Source organism: Globicephala melas, chromosome 8 (assembly GCF_963455315.2).
Source record: "Globicephala melas chromosome 8, mGloMel1.2, whole genome shotgun sequence".
NCBI lineage: Eukaryota > Metazoa > Chordata > Mammalia > Artiodactyla > Delphinidae > Globicephala > Globicephala melas.
In genome coordinates, this window is record NC_083321.1 from 4,791,174 (window position 1) to 4,810,723 (window position 19,550).

The following is a 19,550-nucleotide window of genomic DNA, read 5'->3' on the forward strand; positions in this document are numbered from 1 at the left end:
ACTGAGTAAGGCTGATCTCATGGAAGCCTTACTGTAGCCCCAGGGGCGGGGAGGGATGGTACCCTTCCTTGACAGACGGACGGGGCGGCTGGATGGAGCAGATAAGAAATGAAGCTTTTCAGGCAGAGGCGGATCTGCCCCCTGCGGTCTACAAAGGGGCCTTGAGTGTAGATGCCCACCAGGGGTGGCACAGCCGGCCCGGCTCGGCACTCAGGGCGGGCCGTCCATGCTCGCTGTTACTTTGCACCGACGGCAGGCGGCCCATCCCCAGCATCTGCAGCACCGGCAAGCCCACCTGTTTCTGTCGCCGCCAACGCTGACCCACGATCTCAGGGAACTCCCGGGCAATCTCCTGGGCAATCAGGAGTCAGGGGAGGCTACCCCTCAAAGGTCTGTCCCAGGACCCCAGGCCCATCCCCAGCTGTGTCCCCTGGCCCAACAGCCTGGGAGCCCTCGGGGCCACAGCCCTCCTCATCCCACCAGACTCCCCTCCTTCTGCTGTCACCTCGGCACTCCAGGCCTCAGGGCTCAAGGGTGCAATCTCAGGGTCGTGTGGGGAGGCACGTCTTCTGGCTCTTTGTGGTTTGATTCCCGAGTGCAGGGCACACCAGCACTCTGCCCGCCCTGACCTCCCGCCGACGTTCCGGTGGGGGTGGGGCAGTCAGGCCCTTCCTGGCTGCTGCATTTTCCTTCCTCCCAGCCCTGCGAGTGTGGTTCTTCCTGCCTGGCCGCAGAACAGCCCAGCCTCCTCAGGACACACCGCTGCTTCCACGGACTGGGGACCCCCAGGCGCAGGGACCAGGCCTGACCCATGTCTCCTCCAGTACCAGCCGGGTGGGCACAGGGCAGGCCTCTGTGAGGACCAGGCTCTCCACAGCCCAACTGCAGATACGGACACTGTGGGGGCCCGGAGAGCAGGAGGCCTGGGGGGGCTCCCTCCCCAACCCGGGGCAAGTGTGGCCCGGCAGCGCCATCCACTGGGGTCAGCGCGGATGGCAGGGCCCCCAGCACTGTCTCTTTTTGGCCCCCAACCGCAGCTTGAACCCAGGCCCTTGGCGGAGAAAGCGCCGAGTCCCAGGCACTGGACCACCAGGGAAGTGTCCCCCCAGCACTACTTTTTTTCAAAGATTTTTTTGATGTGGACCATTTTTTTAAAGTCTTTATTGAATCTACTACAATATGCTTCTGTTTTAGGTTTTGGTGTTTTGGCCGCGAGGCACGCGGTATCTTAGCTCCCTGAGCTAAGGGATCGAACCCGCGCCCCCTGCAGAGGAAGGTGAAGTCTTAACCACTGGACCACCGGGGAAGTTCCCCCGCCCCCCCACCCCACCCCAGCACTGTCCTGACGGGCAGCAGCGGCCCTGGGCCGGCGCGCACAGGTCAGACAGTAGCAAGGACCAGCCAGGAACAGCCCAAAGCCCAGGTATGTAACCTGCAGAGCCCAATGCGAAATGAAAATGCAGGGCCTCGGTCTTCAAAATTATTTAGAATTTCGGGACGGCAAGAGCAGAGCATGAAATCAAGCATCAGGTCGTGCACGAGTCAGGCATCCACGGAGCTGACCCGCCCGCAGGCCTCTGCCCAGAGGTCTCACCCCTCCCTGTGGGAGCCTGATGGCAAGACGCCCATGCCCAGGACAAGTGCACGACTCCGACAGCTGTCCAGGGAGGGCCAGAGGTCAGCGTTCACTCCGTGGGGACACTCAGCTCCAACACACACGGCATGAAAGAATGGCAATGATGTTTTAAAAAATTAGGTTTATAAATATTTTCTCCATTGTACAAAGTTTTCCCCACCCTGCCCACCCCCATCACTGTTCACATTTCTCATGTTTTTAAAATCCCAACTATATTTATTTTTTAAATCATAAAATATAATTTTTTCTTTGTTCATATTTAAAACTATTTACAGGGGCAGAGAGAGGCCAGGGTGGCCCGGCCGAGGTCAGGACGAGTCCGTGCAGGGGGATGGAGGGGGCGGGAAGAGGTGGAAATAGCTCCTCTCTGTGGCGGGCGATGGTGGGCAGCTGTCCTCCGCCGACAGGTACTGGCTGTGGGGTGTGGGCGGAGGCGGGTAGGGGTCTGAGTCCGAGTTCAAATCCAGGTAGTACTTGCTGGCCTTCCAGCGGCTGGCGCTGTAGTCACTGTCACACACGTCTGTGCTGCAGGGCGTCGTAGGGGGCGCCATGCCACGGATGATGTAGGGTCTGGAGGGGATACAGCAAGGGAAAGGGGACCTGGGTTCAGATTGGCCCACATGCACGTCCACCTTTGGGCACTTGGGCCCCCTGGCTGTGTGGCCTCTCTGAGCCTCAATATTGCCACCTGCAGGCTGCCAAGCCCAGGCCCTGACAAGGACTGCAGCCCGAGGCCAAGGTCACCTTTACGGGGAACGAGGCCTCCAGAGCCTACCTGGCTGACCTTGGGCAACTTAACCTCTCTGAGCTTCAGTTTCTCATTGACACAATGGGGAAGATGAAACAGTATCCATTTCAAAGGAGCTTGTGAGGATTAAAATGAGATTCTGCCTGGAACGCGCTAGTAACAGCATCTGACACCAGAAAGTGGTCAACGACCGTTCCCCCTTCTACCATTACTGTAAATACTGGAGACCAGCTGGCCTCCCATCTTGATCCCAGAGATGCCTCCCGACCGTCCCCCGTGACATCACCCTTTGGCCCGAGTCCAAGGTGGGGATCGTGGTGTGTTTAAGAGCCACAGTGGGGCTCACAGTGGGCGGGAAGGTGGGGCCAGCACCCGAGGGGCGCCTACACTGAGGAAGGTGCAGCAGCAGGATGTGCCTCGTGGAGCCCTGGGAGCAAGAAGGGACGCCCACAGACAGTGGGGAGGGCAGAGGTCTTGGAGGGGGACCAAAACCAGGGCAGAAGGAGCAAAGCATGCAGTAGACTGGAGGCTGAGGGGCCTGGCCTGGCTGGTGTGGAGGTGACAGCTCTGGGGACACACGGTGACACTGAGGCACTGGGGAGCCCACGCAGGTTCTTGAACAGGGCAGTGACCCAGTAAACGGCTGGGCCTCCCCGGAATCTGCACGGCTGCCCGGCTGCCCGGCTCCCCGGCCAGGCCCCGGAGTTCCCCAAACGGCCACCAGGTGGCAGGCGGTGCCGCGCTCGGAGGGTCTTCCACTCCGGGAGAACCAAGGGCCTCCGCCACCCCCAAGCCCTGCTCTCTACACAGCGGGCGAGCCTGGCGGGGCCGACCCTCCACCTACCCCATCAGGTAGCTCGCCCGGGGGTGGGGGTGGGGGGCCCAGCGCACCTGGTGGGCGGGCCCTGTCGGCTGAGACCACCGGGTGAAGGTCAGCAGGTTCACCTCGCCCACCCTGGCTCCGACCCGCCCCTGGCCACAGGCCAGCAAACCCGGATCCCGTTTCTCCTCAACGCTCTCCAGCTGGCCGCTCCCCACCAAGGAGGGGGTCGTGCGACCCCTAAAGGGACAGCTGGGAGTGCGGGGTCGGAGCTGAGCAGGCCCGGGGCCCAAGCAGGCCCTCGCAGTGGGAAAGGGGGAAGGATCGCCCCATCAAGGGCCAGCCGAGGTACCAAGGGCTGGCGCCCCACCGGGGTCCCAGCGCTGGATTCAGGCACGGAGCGCAGAGCCCTCCGGGGGACGGGGCCGGCTGCGGTGGAGACCCCTGGGGGCGTCATTCAAGGCCACGTGTGGCCCGGCTTACAAAACACCCCCAGGGCTGCCAACCGTGGGCTCAGGATGGTTTCTGAACTCAGCACGCCCACCGGCGCCCCGACCCCTCCGCGCTTTCTCCCGCAGGAAATGGGGACCAGGCCCGGTACCGCGGGGCGCGGGGGCTCCGTACCTGTACGGCCTGGCGGTGGCGGGAATGCTGGAAGGGTAGAACACGTCCACGTTGTACAAGGAGGGGTCCGTGGCGGGGGACGGCGGCGGGTTCAGGATCTGAGGGGAGCCAAGCAAGGTCACACGGGCCCCGGAGCCGGCGGTCCCCACCGCCCACCGGCCACCCCCAACCAGCTGCCCTCCTCCCAGGGCCCCTCCTGGTCTGGGGAGGGGAAGGGGCAGCTGTGGCCCGAGGGTGGGCACGAGCAGGGGGACAGCCCGGCCCGCTGATCAGTGGTGACCCCAGGCCCGGGAGCTCGGCTGCGCACTCAGGACCCCGACACAAGCCCCCTCTGCACCGTGCCACCAGCAGGGAAGGGTCCCTGCAGGCCCGGGCGTGTCCCCACGCCACTGAGTGCCTCCCGAGGTTCCTCAGGGGCTTTTCTGTCAACTCCCCTCTTTGGTCTTTTACTCCCCCATCTCCTCCCATGTGGTGCAAAGTCTAATCTCTATAATTCATTCCTCACTCCTAACATTCAGGGGACCCACATCCCAGCCTGAACCCTGACAAGGCACACGCACCACCACACGGGAAGGAGGGGCCACAGCCCTGCTGCCCGCCCTCCCCACCCTCTCAGCAAATGAGGAAGGGGCGCCCCATTCTCAAGGGACTATATTGGCCCCGAACTGTGATAATAAGTACACAGCTCTTCCCCATGAATGCGCCCTCAAGAGCCAGGTGGCACATGACCGGCCCCACAAGAGGGGCAGAGGGACCTGGGGGCCAGACACCCGCGGGGTCTGCACCTTCCCCAGCAACCATCGCTGCCTGCGCCCCCCGCCCCTCCTCTGAGCTGTTCCTGCCAGGGGCACAGCCAGACCTGGGAGTCTGAGTGCCCTGAGGGACTGAATTCCCCCAGGTCCCTGGGGCGATGGAAAGGGCACGGCCTTCCCTCACCAACACCCCCCCCCCCCCCCCCCGCTTCGGCAGATGTGGGTTGGGACCTGTTTTATCACCTCCCAGCTGCTCCCTGGTGAGGGACTTCACCTCTTGAGGCCTCAGGACCCTCATTCCTAAAATGGGGCTAAGGAGACCCGCTTCCCAAGGCTGTCCTGACACTAGGTGAGTCACCTACAGGACGTGCCCAGACCCCTCCCCTACCCGTCAGGAACTGGCACGGACCCCTCTCCTTATTCTGTGGGGGAGGGCCCTCTTCAGCCCAGATAGCCAGCCTGCGGCTTCCTCGGGGTGTGACCCCAAAGCTAGGAAGGCACGCCTGGGGGAAGAGGGTGGTGTTCAGAGAGAGAGCAGAAACCAGTCAGGGGAAGCCCAGCAGAAAGGGCCTCCCCCAGCGGCTCCCACACCCCAGGCCCTTGCGCTCCTATTTCCGCATCTGCCCATGAACCTGACTGGACCTGGCTTCTCTTCACTGCTGCCTCCAAGGAGAACTCTGGGATCCTGCCCAAGTCCCCTCCCCTGCTGCTGTCGGTGCTACTTCCCACAGGGTGCTGGGGAGGTGAAGGTCAAGGAAGAAGTCTCCCCAATACTACAATGGCATATTTCTAGCAAGTTCTGCTGGTGCAGCACCTCGGCGACTTCTCGGTCGCCTGGTGCGTGGGGGCTAGGGGCTCTTCCCCGCTCAGATCATCTGCTTTTCCTGCGTTCTAAAGAGTTCTCTTTACCTCTCACTGGCCAATTCCCTGCAATTCTAATCCCTGATAATAATTCTGTATATTTGAACTTTCTCTCTTCAAATCACCATGTGACTTCCGTCTCCTGACTGGACCTCGACTAATAAAGGCCGCTTTTTTTTTTTTTTTTCTTTTGGCTGCACTGCTTGGCATGTGGGATCTTAGTTCCCCATCCAGGGATTGAACCTGTGCCGCCTGCAGTGGGAGCTCCGATTCTTAACCACTGCACCACCAGGGAATTCCCTAAAGGCCGCCTGGTAGCCATCAGCACAGAAATAAAGTCGGATGCCTCCAGCCTCACTCAGTACACCTAATTACATTCCAGGAGAATCAAAGTTAAACTTGATTCCAGGAGAATCAAAATTAAATACAAACACAAGGGACTTCCCTGGTGGCGCAGTGGTTAAGAATCTGCCTGCCAATGCAGGGGACACAGGTTTGAGCCCTGGTCTGGGAAGATCCCACATGCCGCGGAGCAACTAAGCCCGTGAGCCACAACTACTGAGCCTGTGCTCTAGAACCCGCGAGCCACAACTACTGAGCCCACGTGCCACAGCGACTGAGCCCGCGTACCTAGAGCCCGTGCTCCGCAAAGAGAAGCCACCGCAATGAGAAGCCTGCGCACCGCGATGAAGAGCAGCCCCCGCCCACTGCAACTAGAGAAAGCCTGTGTGCAGCAGTGAAGACCCGACGCCGCCAAAAATTAGAAAAAAAAAAAAAAAACAAACACGAAACCTTGAGAACATTAAGAAAGAGAGCATGGAAAGAAACATTTTTACAAGAAGGGAAAGCCTTTCTGGGTATGACCAAAAACCCCCCAAACTCCCATAAAAGATGAATAATTTCATTGTATAAATGGCAAAACGCAACATAAACCAAATCAAAAGACAGAAAGCTAGGAAAAATATTTTCAACCCTTATCCCAGGCGAACTTTCTTAATATATCTCTATATAAAGAGCCCTTACAAATAAATTTTAAAAATACCAACAACCCAATAGAAAAAGGACATAAACGCACCCATCTGAGAAAATAAAACTACAAAGGTTATTAAACATACAAAAAGATCTTTGACATCATACGTAATAAGAGAAATATAAATTTAAATTACACCACTATACCATTTTTACCCTAAACTGGACCTGACGAGAGTGTGTTTGAGAGGGACGGTCGTGCCGGTGTGGCCCTCTGCTAGCGGGAAGATGGACTGTCCCCTTGTGAGGGACCCTTGGCAAGAAAGGTCAAGATGACCGATGCTCAGCCTTAGCTGCAGGGCATCTTCCCGCTGGCCCCTACCCAGGAGGGGAAATGAGGAAACCGCAGGAGTTCCGGGCATCACTGTTAGGGTAACGAGATTCTGGGAATGACTGGACACCCACTGGTGTGGGCCCAGCCGCACCCCAAAAAAGGGCACTCTCCAGTCACCAAGAGGGGGACAGCTCTGCCCGAGAAGCAAAACAAACTTCAGGGTGCAGGAGAGGCAGGGTAGGGGAGTGGTCAGCTTGGACAGAATGGCCCCAGGGAGGAGGGGGGCGGGTAATCACCACTCAGTTCCTTGGCCTCATCTGCCAAATAGGAGGCTGACAGCGCCCCCTTCTGGAGTCGGGGTGACAACAGCACACGAAGAGTGTATTCCTCAGAAGTGCTGGGTAAAGGCCAGCTTTCACTGATCCTTGGTAGCAAAAAGCAAGGCTCAGAGAGGAGCTGTCATTACCTTCAGATGCTATCATGCAGGTTTTAAAAAGTACATATGAAACTGCTCTGTATGAGACTAAAATGGTGGATACATGTCATTACACGTTTGTCCAAACCCACAGAATACTACACCACCAAGAGCGAACTCAAGATGTAAACCATGGACTCTGGGTGATGGTGACGTGTAGATTCATGGACTGTAACGAGTACCCCACTCTGGTGGGGGATGTTGATAAAGGGGGAGGAAGGGGGATTTGGGAAACCTCCCTACCCTCCTCCCAATTTTGCTGTGAACCTAGAATTGCTAGATAGATAGATAGATACATAGATACATAGATACACAGATAGATAGATATAGATAGGTATAGATAGATAAAAGTTGTCTTAAAATAAAAGTGCATATATAAAACTGGTGAACTGTGAATAAAGTCAAAGTGTATCATATCAATGCCCTGATTATGCTACTGTACTATTGCTATAGACTGAATGTTTGTGTCCCCACAAATTCATATGTCGAAACCTAATTCCCAACATGATGGTATTAGGAGGTGGGGCTTTGGGGATGTGATTAAGTCACGAGGGTGGAGCCCTCATAAACGGAATCAGTGCCCTTAAAGAAGCGACCCCAGAGAGCCCCCTCACCCCTTCCACCATATACAGATAAGACGGCCACTACAGGGAGTTCCCTGGTGGCCTAGTGGTTAGGATTCCAGGCTTTCACTGCCATGGCCCCGGGTTCAATCCCTGGTCAGGGGACTGAGATGCTGCAAGCCTCGCAGTGAGAAAGAAAGAAAAGAAAGAAGGAAAGAAAGAAAAGGAAGTGGGGAAGACAACTACTATGAACCAGGGACCGGGCCCAAACCTGCCAGAACCTTGAGCTTGAGTTTCCCAGCCTCCAGAACTGTGAGAAATAAATGTGTGTAGTTTAAGCTGCCCAGTCTATGGTATTTTTGTTAGAGCAGCATGAATGGGCTGAGACAACCATAGTTATGTATGATGTTACCACTGGGGAAAATTGGTGAAAGGGAGATAGGTCCTCTCTGTATTATTTCTTACAACTGCATATACATCTACAATTATCTCCAAAAAAAAAATTACTCTCTTTGTTGGGAAAATAAAGTTCATACTCTTGTATACTCGCTTACGTACAGACTTCCTCTGGGAGGACACACGATAAACTCACCACAGGATGTACCTCCGGGGGAGGGGTGAGCTCCTGAGCAGGGCTGGGCCCTCCTTTCACTGTGCCCTTTGAATTCTGTACCACGAACAGATATTACTGATTCAAACTAACGTAGTTAATTTTTACATAGCTGGCTCCGTGCAGGGTTTCTTTCTGGGATGATGAAATGTTCTACGTTTAACGATGGTGATGACTGCACAACTCTGTGAATATACTAGAAACCACCGACCTGTACACTGTAAGTGCATGGGTGGATCGGAGGGTATGTGAATTATATCTCAATAAAGCCGCTGAAAAAGATTGCTGGTGGTCAGTGTCATCTCTTGCTGTCAGATAAGATCTCCCCAGCTCCCAGCAGGGGCTGCGGATGGAGAAGCCAGTTTCCCGAGCAACCTGCTGCCTGCATGGGGGGGTCCAGGGGGCTGTCCTGGGGTAAGCTCAGTCTTACACGGGTTCCTGGTGCTTTCAGCTGGTTACATGGGACATCTGAAAGCCAGGTGTCAGTAGCAGCAGGAAGGATGAGAGGTACGGTGGGGAGGAGTGTGAAGCTCCAGGCTGCTTGTTCCCTCTGCCCCGAAACACAGTCGGGCCCTGGAGCTGCCGGATTTGGTTCTGATCCTGCCCCCCACTCCTTGGTCCTGCCAGGTCAGGTGTGATAAGGAGGGGCAACACCCCGGATACGGGGGACACCCAGAAGGGCAGGAAGGCCCAGCCCTGGTGGGTGGGGCTCCCTGGCGACCCCCCAGAGAAAGCTCAGGGGGCTGTCTTCACGTCAGAAGAGCATGCCGTCACAGGAAGTCAGGTTTTGGAGAATTATAGAGCACAGAACCGTATCAAGTCAGAACCTGATATGTAACACCAAGTTCACATCCGTGTATCACGCTTGCCCCAGTTACCCTGGGGCCACGCCTTGGAAATGGGGGTCTTTTCCAGCCTCGAGGAGAGGGTCCCCCTCGGGATCCTGGTGTGGGGCTGGGATACTGGGGGCTTTGGCCCTTCACCCTCTGTAGAGTCATTTCGTTCTAGGGTGTGGTTCGGCCTAGGGCCAGCCCGTCACCCCACTCAGGCTGCCGGAAGCTCCAGGGAGCATTTCAGCCACGACAGTCACCCCAGGAGTGCCTGTCCTTAGAAAACCATCCGGCTATTTTCTGGGAACCAGCAAGGCTGTGGGTGGGAAAATAGAGTGTTTCTGGCGGGGACGCTGAGGGGAAGCTTGCGTCCATCCAGACAGGCCCTGCCGATGGGGCGGGCCCGAGGAACCAGAGGGCCACCCAGACAGGGAAACGCCCAACGGCAACCCCGGGAGGTGGGATTGTGGGTGAGACTCCCACTTTTTAGAATCTTATGTGGCTTCCAGGTTATCCACAAGGAACAGGAAGCACTCTTTTCTGAACAGAAAATGATGCTGAAGAGAAAAACTACAGGTCAGGACGGGGAGAAAGCTGAACGCACCCACCATTGTAAGTGGTGGAACAGCAAGTAATTCTCGAAATCCTGAGGTCACAGGACGGGCCTGCCCCTGGTGGGCGGGGGGCCCTGAGCTGGCCAGGCGTCCTCCTGCCCCTACTCACCGGCGGGTACAGCGTGGCCTTGGTGCTGGAGGAGCTGCTGGACGAGGCCCCGGTGACGTGGTTCCGGTCGTAAAGGGGCACCCCGGCTCGGCCCCCCATCAGGCTCACGGAGCTCATCATGGACTTGCTGCACGAAATGCCTGCGGGGAGGGGGTGGGGGAACGAGGCCAGTTAGGGGCAGGGGCGCCCCACGCGCACGGCGCACTCTCCCCAGCCCCGCTGCCCGGGAGACCCAGGTTCAGGTGCAGAAGCCCTATGAGAGATGTGTCCCCGCCCAGCCGTCCCCGGGGGACGACTCAGGACACACCCCACGAGAACATCTCAGGTCAAGTCCAAAGAGCATTCCTGAGTCCCTGGGGGACGACTCAGGACACACCCCACGAGAACATCTCAGGTCAAGTCCAAAGAGCATTCCTGATCCACTCGCCCCATATCCCGCCCTGTCTGCCTCCGCACCGCCGCCCAGGGTCCTCACCTGTGAAGGGACCGTGCTGGGAGCCGCCCGGGGCGATGAAATTGAGGGGCACGTGGGGGGTCCCACTGACGTACTCATGCGGGAAGGGCCCGTTGGCCCCGGCGTAGCGCTGACACACCACGCGCTGGCACACAAAGTAGACCCCGCCCATGATGAAGAGCGAGAGGATGATGCCGATAACCGGCCCGATGGCGCTGCTGTGGGCCGGGCCGTCGTCCGAGGGCAGCTTGGTGATTTCTGCCAGAGCACGGGCAGGAAGCGACAGCGGACGTTAACCCAAAGGGAGCGGGCCTCCTGCGGGGCAGGCGCTGTGTGCCCTGGCGGGCGGCTCCCGCCCCGGCCCAGCACCCGCCGATGGAGCCGCAGCACCTTCTCCCCCTCCTCGGCCTGACTCAGCTCTGCCACGGCCCCCGGCCCCTCAGCAGCGACTCCTCCGAAGCAGCCTCCTATTCATGCCCCTGACCCGGAGCTTCTCGGCTGGAAGCAGGCGCTGGGTCCTCCCACGTCCACGTCCCTAGTCCAGCTGAGCCCGAGCCCCAGGCGGCAGGAGGGGGCGGGGCGGGGAGACGGGACCACGCGGAGGGGCGGGGCTGACCCAAGCACCCAGGGCCGGGGGGGCCTCCATCTGAGCCCCTCACGCCTGCCTGCCACAGAGGCCGGGAATCCTGAAGGCCCTAGGCAGGGAAAGCGTGAGAAGTGGAATGTAAAGGGCCTGGCCTCGGGGGCCCAGTCAAACCCAAAAAGCCAGGAGCCAGCTCAGGGCTGCAAAGGTTCACCCAGGGCTCCAGGGCAGGGGCACTCCTGGGGCTCGCCCCACGATCAAAGCCACCTGCGGCATGGAGGGCATGTCTGGGCTCCAGACTCAACTCTGACAAAAGGACATTCACTTTCCCATCAGGGTGGCACGTGTCTGAGAGCAATCGACAACGTCCCCTCCGGCCAAAGCCCGAAGGAAAGGGAGGAAAGCCGCTGGTTCCGGCGACGAGGCCTGACTAGGGATAAACATCACCCCCAGCGGCTGGGGCCACGATCACAGGGGAGCCTGAAGACAGACGCCGTCACACCGGACACCCGCCCAGCAGAGGCGCGGGGCTCAGACCCCTCGGGGCTCCCACTGCTACCCTCTGGCCCCCAGACCACGCTCCTGAGATGGTAGCTGAGGGGCCTGACCCGGGTTATGTGAAGGCACAAGAGCGCTCAGTGAGTCCCTTGGGGACGCCTCCTTCTTCCCCATTCACAAGACGCCTCTATCCTGCAGGCAGAGCTCTCAGCCCCCGTCCCTCTGCAGTGAACGAAGTGGCCACATCCCCAGACACACAGACACATTCCCACTTCCTGTCTGGGAATCCAGCTCCCTTCCTGTCTGAACCAGACAGCCTTTCAAGAGCCAACGCCTCCAGGAAGCCTTCTCTGACTGCCCTGGTTTCACATTCTCTAGCCCCTACATCCCTGGCCGTACAAGCTACATCACTCAAGGGGCACGCAGCGTGTGTGTGTGTGTGTGTTTGTGTGTGTGTGTGTGCGCGCGTGTGTGTGCGTGTACGTGTGTGCATGGGCACACACCACTCCTCCTCAGCCAGACAGCAGGCTGCCAGGGAATGGACTCACCCACTACTCTGTCAGGGTGATCTTGTTGACAGATGCTGCTGAGTGAGGGCTCTGGGCAGAAGCATGCCGCCTTACACTCAGGTCTGGCCTGGCACATCTATGCCTTCTCTGTGCCTCTGTCCCAGCTGAAATGCCCCTTGGCTCACAGTTTCCCCCTCCCCCTCCTCACAGCCGCCTCCACCTCCAGGAAGGCTTCCCTGACTCCCTACCGAGGCCAAATACTCCTGACCTCCCAGCCTCCTCAGTCCCTGCCACGTCCTCCCTCTAGACCCGACGGTCCTGGGACAGAACCCCAGCATAGGGCGACCCTCCAACCCCGCCCTCGGGGAAGCCAGCTCACCACACATGAGCTCGTCGGAGCCATCGACGCAGTCAGGAAAGGAATCGCACTGCTGCTTGATAAGGACGCACTGGCCGCTGGCGCACCGGAACTGGTTGGGCAGGCAGACGGCTGCAAGGAGGGGCCTTGCGTTCAGAGAGGCTGCAGGGCATGATGCAGCCAGGAGCACTAAGCAGATGACCTCCACCGGGGCTCCCTGCCCCGCCCCCCCAGACCCAACAACAGAGGTCTGGGCTCCAAATACAGAGCAGACAAACGGACCCTTTCTAGGACCAGGTCGGGGCGTGGTCACAGCAAAGCCAGTCTTCACCCACCCCTCGAGGACCCCAGTTCCGAGGCCCACGCAATGCTGGGGGCGGTCTGGCAGGGAAGAGACCTCAACGACCCAGGGAGGTATTCATTCATCAGGTTCCTACCATGGGTCAGGCCCGCAAAGCACCGGGACTACCACGGCCCCTGTGCCCAGGCCCTCCCAGGTTACCAGGAAGGGGACAGCCGCTGGCTCCACAAGGAACTGGGCTCCTAGAGTGGGAGGGGCAGGGGACAGGGGATGCACCAGCAGAGCTCTGAGGGTCAGGAAGGGGGAGCACAGCGCAACCGGAAAGGCAGAGGCGGGCCACGCAAGGAGGACGAGGAAGCCTGGGTGCTGACTGCTGCCTCCCTGCTGACCTGGAAAGGGCTATGGCCCCATGAGGAAGGCATCACCCGCCCCCAGTACTTGCCGTCTAAGCTCCCCACCCGCCCTGCCCCAGGCGCCCACTCTGGAAACCAGAGACAAGGAACCCTGTCCTTGCAATAAGTGGGCAGGTCTGCTGGTAACCTAGCAGGAGAGGAGGCTTCTGAAACAGAGGGCAGAGCCCAGAGCCTCCACTAGGGCCTGCTGTCCTCCTGATGCTTCCTTTCTCCAGGAGAAACAGTCACAGCGGGAGGAGGGAGGGGACGGTCCCTAATCAGGGCTCCTGCCACCTGCTGAGATCTTGGACACAAGACTGTGCTGGGGCCAAGGATGTAAGGCAGGGCTCAGCAAACTTTTCTGTATAGAGCCAGATAGGTCTCTTTTGTAACTACTCAACTCTGCTGTTTCCGCGCAAGACCAGTCAGAGACAATATGTAAATGAATGAGCCTGACTGTGTCCCAGTAAAACTGCATTTACCAAAATAGGTGGTGATCTGGATTTGGCCCTCAGGCCGCAGCGTGCTCATCCCTGGTCTACAGTCTCCATCGAATTCAAAGGGGCTGTGAGCTGGAAAGACTTAACAACTGCGGCTTTACAGAAACATCTGGGGAAATGACCCCCAGGCCTTCACCTTCCACAGAATGGCTGCTCACCACGAATGGGGACAGTGGACAGATAATATCTGAGTTATCCAAGAAGAGGACCGGTGGCTGTGGGGTGGCAGCTAGAACGACCCATTAACAGCTCCGTGGCAGTCATGGGGCCGTGGTGCTGACGGTGTGTGGCAGGAACCAACGGAGCAGGTCATTTTATGTAAGAAAACCTCAGAGGGAGCACAGAGATTTGTTTCACTGTCACGGTCTAAAAGGAAGATACTGCCAGCCAGCGTGGACCCAGGTTGACTAAGCAAATCTCTTTGTAACTCCTGGTTCAAGGGGATACTAGAAACCACCCAGATGTAAGTGTTATCCCACAGACGGCTTGGTGGAGGACAGCACTGCCTTTTGGGATGGGGCTTAACCAGGGTGTAAACCATGCAAACCCAGCCGACTACTGGACTTAACTTGGGTCTCTGTAAAATTCCTGACTGAAGGAGGGAAGGCAAGATAGACCCTCAGTCTGCCTTCAAGCCAAAGTGCTTGGCGAGGCAGAGCGCAACAGCTCTCAGTGGGCCTGCAACTAACCTTCTCCCCTCCCAAGCTGAGGGGCCACGGCAGTTTCGCTCCAGGCCAAGGCTTTATGCGTGACCTGATGGAGCCCAAGCTCCAGGAGGGCGGAGAGCGCGAGCCTAGGGAAGGGGCGGGGCCTCACCGTCGCAGTCCGCCTCGTCCGAGCGGTCCTGGCAGTCAGCCTCGCCGTCACAGCGCAGCCGCAGGTCCACGCACTGGCCCCGCGCACACGGGAACTGGGCGGCCGAGCACACTGGGCAGCCCTCCTCGTCGCTCTGGTCATCACACTCCGGGAAGCCGTCGCAGCGCCAGGCCCCAGGAATGCAGTCGATCTCCCCAGTGGCGCACGCAAACTGGTCCGGGGAGCACGTAGGAGGCTCTGGGGAGGAGAGAAAGACCATCACAGGCCGCCCAGCAGGGCAAAAACTGGGCGAAACACCTCTGGGTTTCAAAGCGGGGAACACGCCCAATTCACAAGTGCTGTACCCGGTCTCCACTGCCCTGCGTCTTGTCTGCGTCCCACCTCCAGCCCCCAGTGTGTGATGAAGCTGTCCGTGTGCACGGCCTGGCTACAGGGGAGTGTCCACTGCACCCCCGCCGGAAATAGGAGGGTCAGAAAGTGGGTGGTCAGCACCCACACCTGTTACACATTTGGGGCAGCGGAGCCAGAACTCTGTGGGTGGCCAGCGAGCCCACAGGTATGGCGGGGGGGGCACCGGTGGAAGACCCGGGCACCTTGTTGAAGAGTGGGCTGAGGAAAGGCAGGTGGTGAGGATTCCACAGTGGGGAGCAGAGTGGATGAGGATGGGGTTCGAAGGCTCCCTGGTGGAGGGAGTCGTGGAAGGGTGGTGAGCTGGGAGGGTGAAGGACGGGAGATCTGGGGCCACCTCATACCAGGTGGCCATGGCAAGTCACTTCCCCCTCGGGGTCAACTTCCCCAGTGCAGGCTAAGAATGGGCCAGACGCGCAGTAGCACTCAGTGAGTGGCACTGTCCTGGAGGCCGAGACGCAGGTGGGCACGGATGCCAGGGCACTGGCAGAGAGACACAGGAGGAGCCCCTTGGTCCCAGGCTGCCCCCATTTCCCAGGGGGCCCGTCATCGTCTCTCCACTCCTCGGTCTGGAAAATCACAGGAAACTGAGCCCCAGAAACTGGTCCAAACTTCGTTTTAACGTTTAGCAACAGTCCTCAATACCCTTGAAATCTGATTAAGGAAAAAGGTGTCGGGAGTTCCCTGGCGGTCCAGTGGTTAGCAGTCGGCACTGTCACTGCCATGCCCTGGGTTCAATCCCTGGTCAGGGAACTAAGGTACACAAGCCATGCAGCACGGTCAAAAAAACAACAAAGCTTTCAGTTTCACAAAAGTACTGATTTCAAGATGTACTAAGCCTTTCAACATTGGGAACCCACATGCCTCCCCCGTAACTGCGGGGTCCACACTGGGCTGAATAGGGATGTGAGATGGGGGAGGAGATGTGAGCAAAAATGAACACAAGGCCGCTGTTCCCACTGGGCTTGGCCACAGAGGACAGCCGGGGACAAAGGAGCCAACGACGGATGTGTGCACACTGAGCCACCAACAGAGAACACAGGGATGCTGGCCACGGAAAGGTGCATGTGGACAGTGGCCGAGGCCCCGCTCCTGGACTCCAGCCCCCCACAGCCCAGCAGGAAGAAGAGGGTCCACGTGGGGCAGGCTCCAGCGGCCAGAGAGTGAGGACGGGACAGGATGGGGGTTGCACAGACCTGGGGTTGAGCCCAGGCTCCCCCAGCAGCTGTGCGACCCGAGGACCCCCCAACCTCCCAGAGCCTCCGTCCCCTCGTCCCTAAAACAGAAGCAGCCACCCTCCATCACAGGCTCCTCGCGGGAGTAACGAGGACAGCGGAGAAAGCACGCGCACGGGCACGTGTGAGCGAGTGTGTGCACACGCGCGGTGCCTGGTTCGGTAATGTGAGCGTGCGCAGCATTGGCAGTGGCGCTGCTCTGCCGGTGCACGAGGCACGAGGGTCCATGGCACCTCCTGGGAATCTCAGTCAGCCCTTATCCTCCTGTGAGCCCCCAGAGCAGAGGCCAGGGACACAGTAAATACAGGCCTCTTAGGCCGTGAGGAAGGGCCTGGCATCCTCAAGTCTGAGGGCCGAAGCCCGGGGGCGGGTGACAGAGGGATGCGTCCTCCCCTGGGGAGGCCCAGGGCTGGGGTCCCAGGGAGAGCTGAGCACTCTGTGCAGCTCTCTCCCCGGCCCCGTCTCCTCCAGGGCAGCCTGGACGTCTGTGGGACCTGCACAACCACTTGGGCCCTGGGGCCGGAACTCAGAAACAAGCCACCAGGAAGCTCAGGAGGGTCAAGGTGGCCCCCACCACGGGACAGTCATGAAACATCCCCTCTGTTCTTGGCCAAGCTCTCTGGGGTTCACAGTGTGAGGTGGGGCAGGAGAAAGCTCCAGAAGGACAGGCCCATGGTCCTGCTTCCCGAGATGTGCTGAGCATATGCCGTGTGTGGGACACAGCGTGGAGGTCGTGGGGGTGAGGATGAGAAGAAAAGGGACAGGGTAAAGACCGGCCCCCAGGAGCTCAGAGGAGGAGGGAAGAAGAGAGGAACACAGAAACAGCACATCCAAGGTCACCTGGGGGACCTGCAGGAAGAGGAGAGGAAGTCCTGGGGATTGGGTTTCATCATGGTGACAATGACAATTATTCCTTTTTATTACTACTGCCATTCTCACAACTAATAGCAGCTGGCATTCCTGTGTGCCATGTGTCAGGGAGCATGTAAAGTACTCTGTTACTTAATAACAACCCCATCAAGTAAGTGCTCTCAATTTCTCTATTTCACAGAGAAGGAAGTGGAGGCTCAGAGAGGTGAGTGACCAGCCCAGGGTCACTCAGCTGGGAAGTGGCAAAGCTGGGATTTGAACCCAGGTCTGTCTGACACTGCAGCTTACATTCTTGGCCACTCCCTGTGCAACCTTAGGGAAGAAGACAATCAAGGGTAGAAGGCGGAGAAAAGACAGTACTAAAAAATTAGACAAACCCACTATTGGAGACTTCAACACCTCCATCAGTAACTGACAGCACAAACAGTCAGGAAGGATACAGACAACCTGAACAGCACTATCCATCAGCTGGATCTAACCAACATTTACTGAACACTCCACCCAGCAACATCAGATGACACATCTTCTCAGGCTCACATGGAATATTCACCAAGGTAGACCACACGCTGGGGCATAAAACATACCTGAATGAAGTTAAAAGGACAGAAATCATACAAAGCGTATGCCGTGTGTGAGACATAGCGTGGAGGTCATGGGGGTGAGCATGGGAAGAAAAGGGACAGGGTAAACACCGGCCCCCAGGAGCTCAGAGGAGGAGGGGGAGTATGCGCACATACTCGCTCACACACGCGTGTGCACATGCTTTCTCCGCTGTCTTTGTTACTCCCATGAGGAGCCTGTGATGGAGGATGGCTGCTTCTGTTTTAGGGATGAGGAAATGGAAATTAATTCCACAAAAATTTAATGGAACTAAACTAGAAATCAATAACAGAAAGATAGCTGGAAAATTCCCAACCATCTGGAAGTTACACAACACACTTCAAAATAACACAAGGGCCAAGAATTATTGAGAATAATTTTAAAATATTTTAACTAACTGAAAATGAAAATGCAACTTATCAAAATTTGTGGGATGCAGCAAAACCAGTGCTTAGAGGGAAATTCATAGCCCTGAAATGCATATATTAGAAAAGAGGACAAAGAGACAGTCTGCTCAGGATACTGGATGCCACAGGGACTATGTATTAAAAGACTGTCAGGCAGCAACCTGGCAGGCAGAGAATCGGGTCCTGCTCAACGTCCCAACAGAAAGTGCTGAGGTCACACCTACCACCACAAGTCAACAGGTTCTGCAGGAGCACGAGGTGGACTGGGCATGAGCACCGTGGCGTCCCATCACCCTTGGCAATGCAGATGTGGGAACAGCCGCCATTGTCCCGGGCACAAGGGTGGGCTGCTGTGGAGAGAAAAGAGGGAGGGGGTCGGGTTCTACCTCCTACCTCAGGACTGTGGCCTGGAGGACGGAGGGGATGCATGCCGGGCAGGAACTCACAAGAACTGGCACTCCAGTAGGAGTGTGGGGGATCCTCACACTTAATTCTTAGGGCAGCCTATGGAGTCTGTTTCTGTTGACACTGCATTCTGCAGATGAGGAAACGGAGGCCAAAAGCACTTATAGAACTTTCCTTACATCATACCCCAGCCTGTCTGCACCAGCTCCCACTGTGCCCATGACCATCATGCTACACTGCCCACCTGTGTGTCTGTCTCTCATGGTGTAGTGGGCTGAGTGGTGGCCCCCCAAAAGATATGTCCACTTCCTAATGCCTGGAATCTGTGAATGTGACCTTATTCGGGAAAAGGGTCTTTGCAAATGACGTAATCACGTTAAGGATCTTGAGATGGGGTCTAATTCTGAATGGTCTGTGTGGTCCCTAAATGCACTGACAAATGTCCTTATAAGAGACGACATAAGAGGTGAAGGCAGGGGAGGTGGTCATGTGATGACAGAGGCAGAGACTGCAATGATGCAGCCACAAGGAACACTGGCAACCACAGGAAGTGGGAGGGGCACAGAACCATCCCCTCCTCTGCCTCCCCACCCCCACCTCCAGCCTCCAGAGGGAGCACAGCCTTGCAGACACCTTGATTTTGGATTTCTCCAGAACTGTGAGAGGATACATTTCTGTTGCTTTAAGTCACCCAATTTGTGGTGACTTGTTATAGCAGCTGCAGGAAACTAATACACATGGAAGTTAAAATAATAAGGGTGTTGAACCCTGGGGAACTTGAACATTTCAATTCAATTAACTTCATTCATGTGCCCAACACCTTGACAATGGTTAGGAGGCTGGGAGGGTGGCTGAGCTCCCTCAGGTGAGAGGAAATGGAGCAAAGCACTCTGCTCCTCACCCGGACCCCCAAAGGCAAATCATAGCTTCTCCTCCTCAACCTTGAGGATTAGGTGTTTTCAAAATGACAGAGTCATGGTTTAGAGCAGGGTCAGCAAACTTTTGCCATAAAGAATCAGAAAGCGCATAATTTTGGTTTCATGGGCTTAGGCCACCTATCTAGGTGACCATGACTCCTTGTCGGCCAGCCGCAAAGCAAAGGCAGCCAGGATGACACAGACCTACGGGCTGCAGAGTGCCACCCCTGGTTTAGAGTTTAGTTGTGCATCTTGTGGGGAGGCAGGATGGATGGCCCACGTCCCAAATCAACACGGCAGAGCTCACCCAAGGACTTCCCGCCCTCATCCAAAACGAGGAGCCTCTCCCTGT

The 19,550-nt window shown here is 57.5% G+C and overlaps 1 protein-coding gene across 2 annotated transcripts in view; it reads right to left on the minus strand.

Annotated features, from left to right (window-relative positions):
• Window positions 1–1,802: 1,802 nt before the first annotated feature.
• The window catches only part of LRP5 (LDL receptor related protein 5), a 108,594-nt gene continuing 90,846 nt past the window's right edge, over window positions 1,803–19,550 (minus strand). The window contains exons 17-23 of one of the 2 annotated variants that reach the window (XM_030833262.2): window positions 18,101–18,226; window positions 14,357–14,593; window positions 12,369–12,479; window positions 10,421–10,657; window positions 9,946–10,085; window positions 3,829–3,926; window positions 1,803–2,206 (exon numbers count right to left, since the gene is read on the minus strand). In XM_030833262.2, the coding sequence (XP_030689122.1) occupies window positions 1,945–2,206; window positions 3,829–3,926; window positions 9,946–10,085; window positions 10,421–10,657; window positions 12,369–12,479; window positions 14,357–14,593; window positions 18,101–18,226 (1,211 nt within the window). In that variant the 3' untranslated portion in view covers window positions 1,803–1,944. Of the gene's footprint in view, window positions 2,207–3,828; window positions 3,927–9,945; window positions 10,086–10,420; window positions 10,658–12,368; window positions 12,510–14,356; window positions 14,594–18,100; window positions 18,227–19,550 lie in introns of both variants that reach the window. The other variant, XM_030833261.2, reaches the window with a different exon arrangement.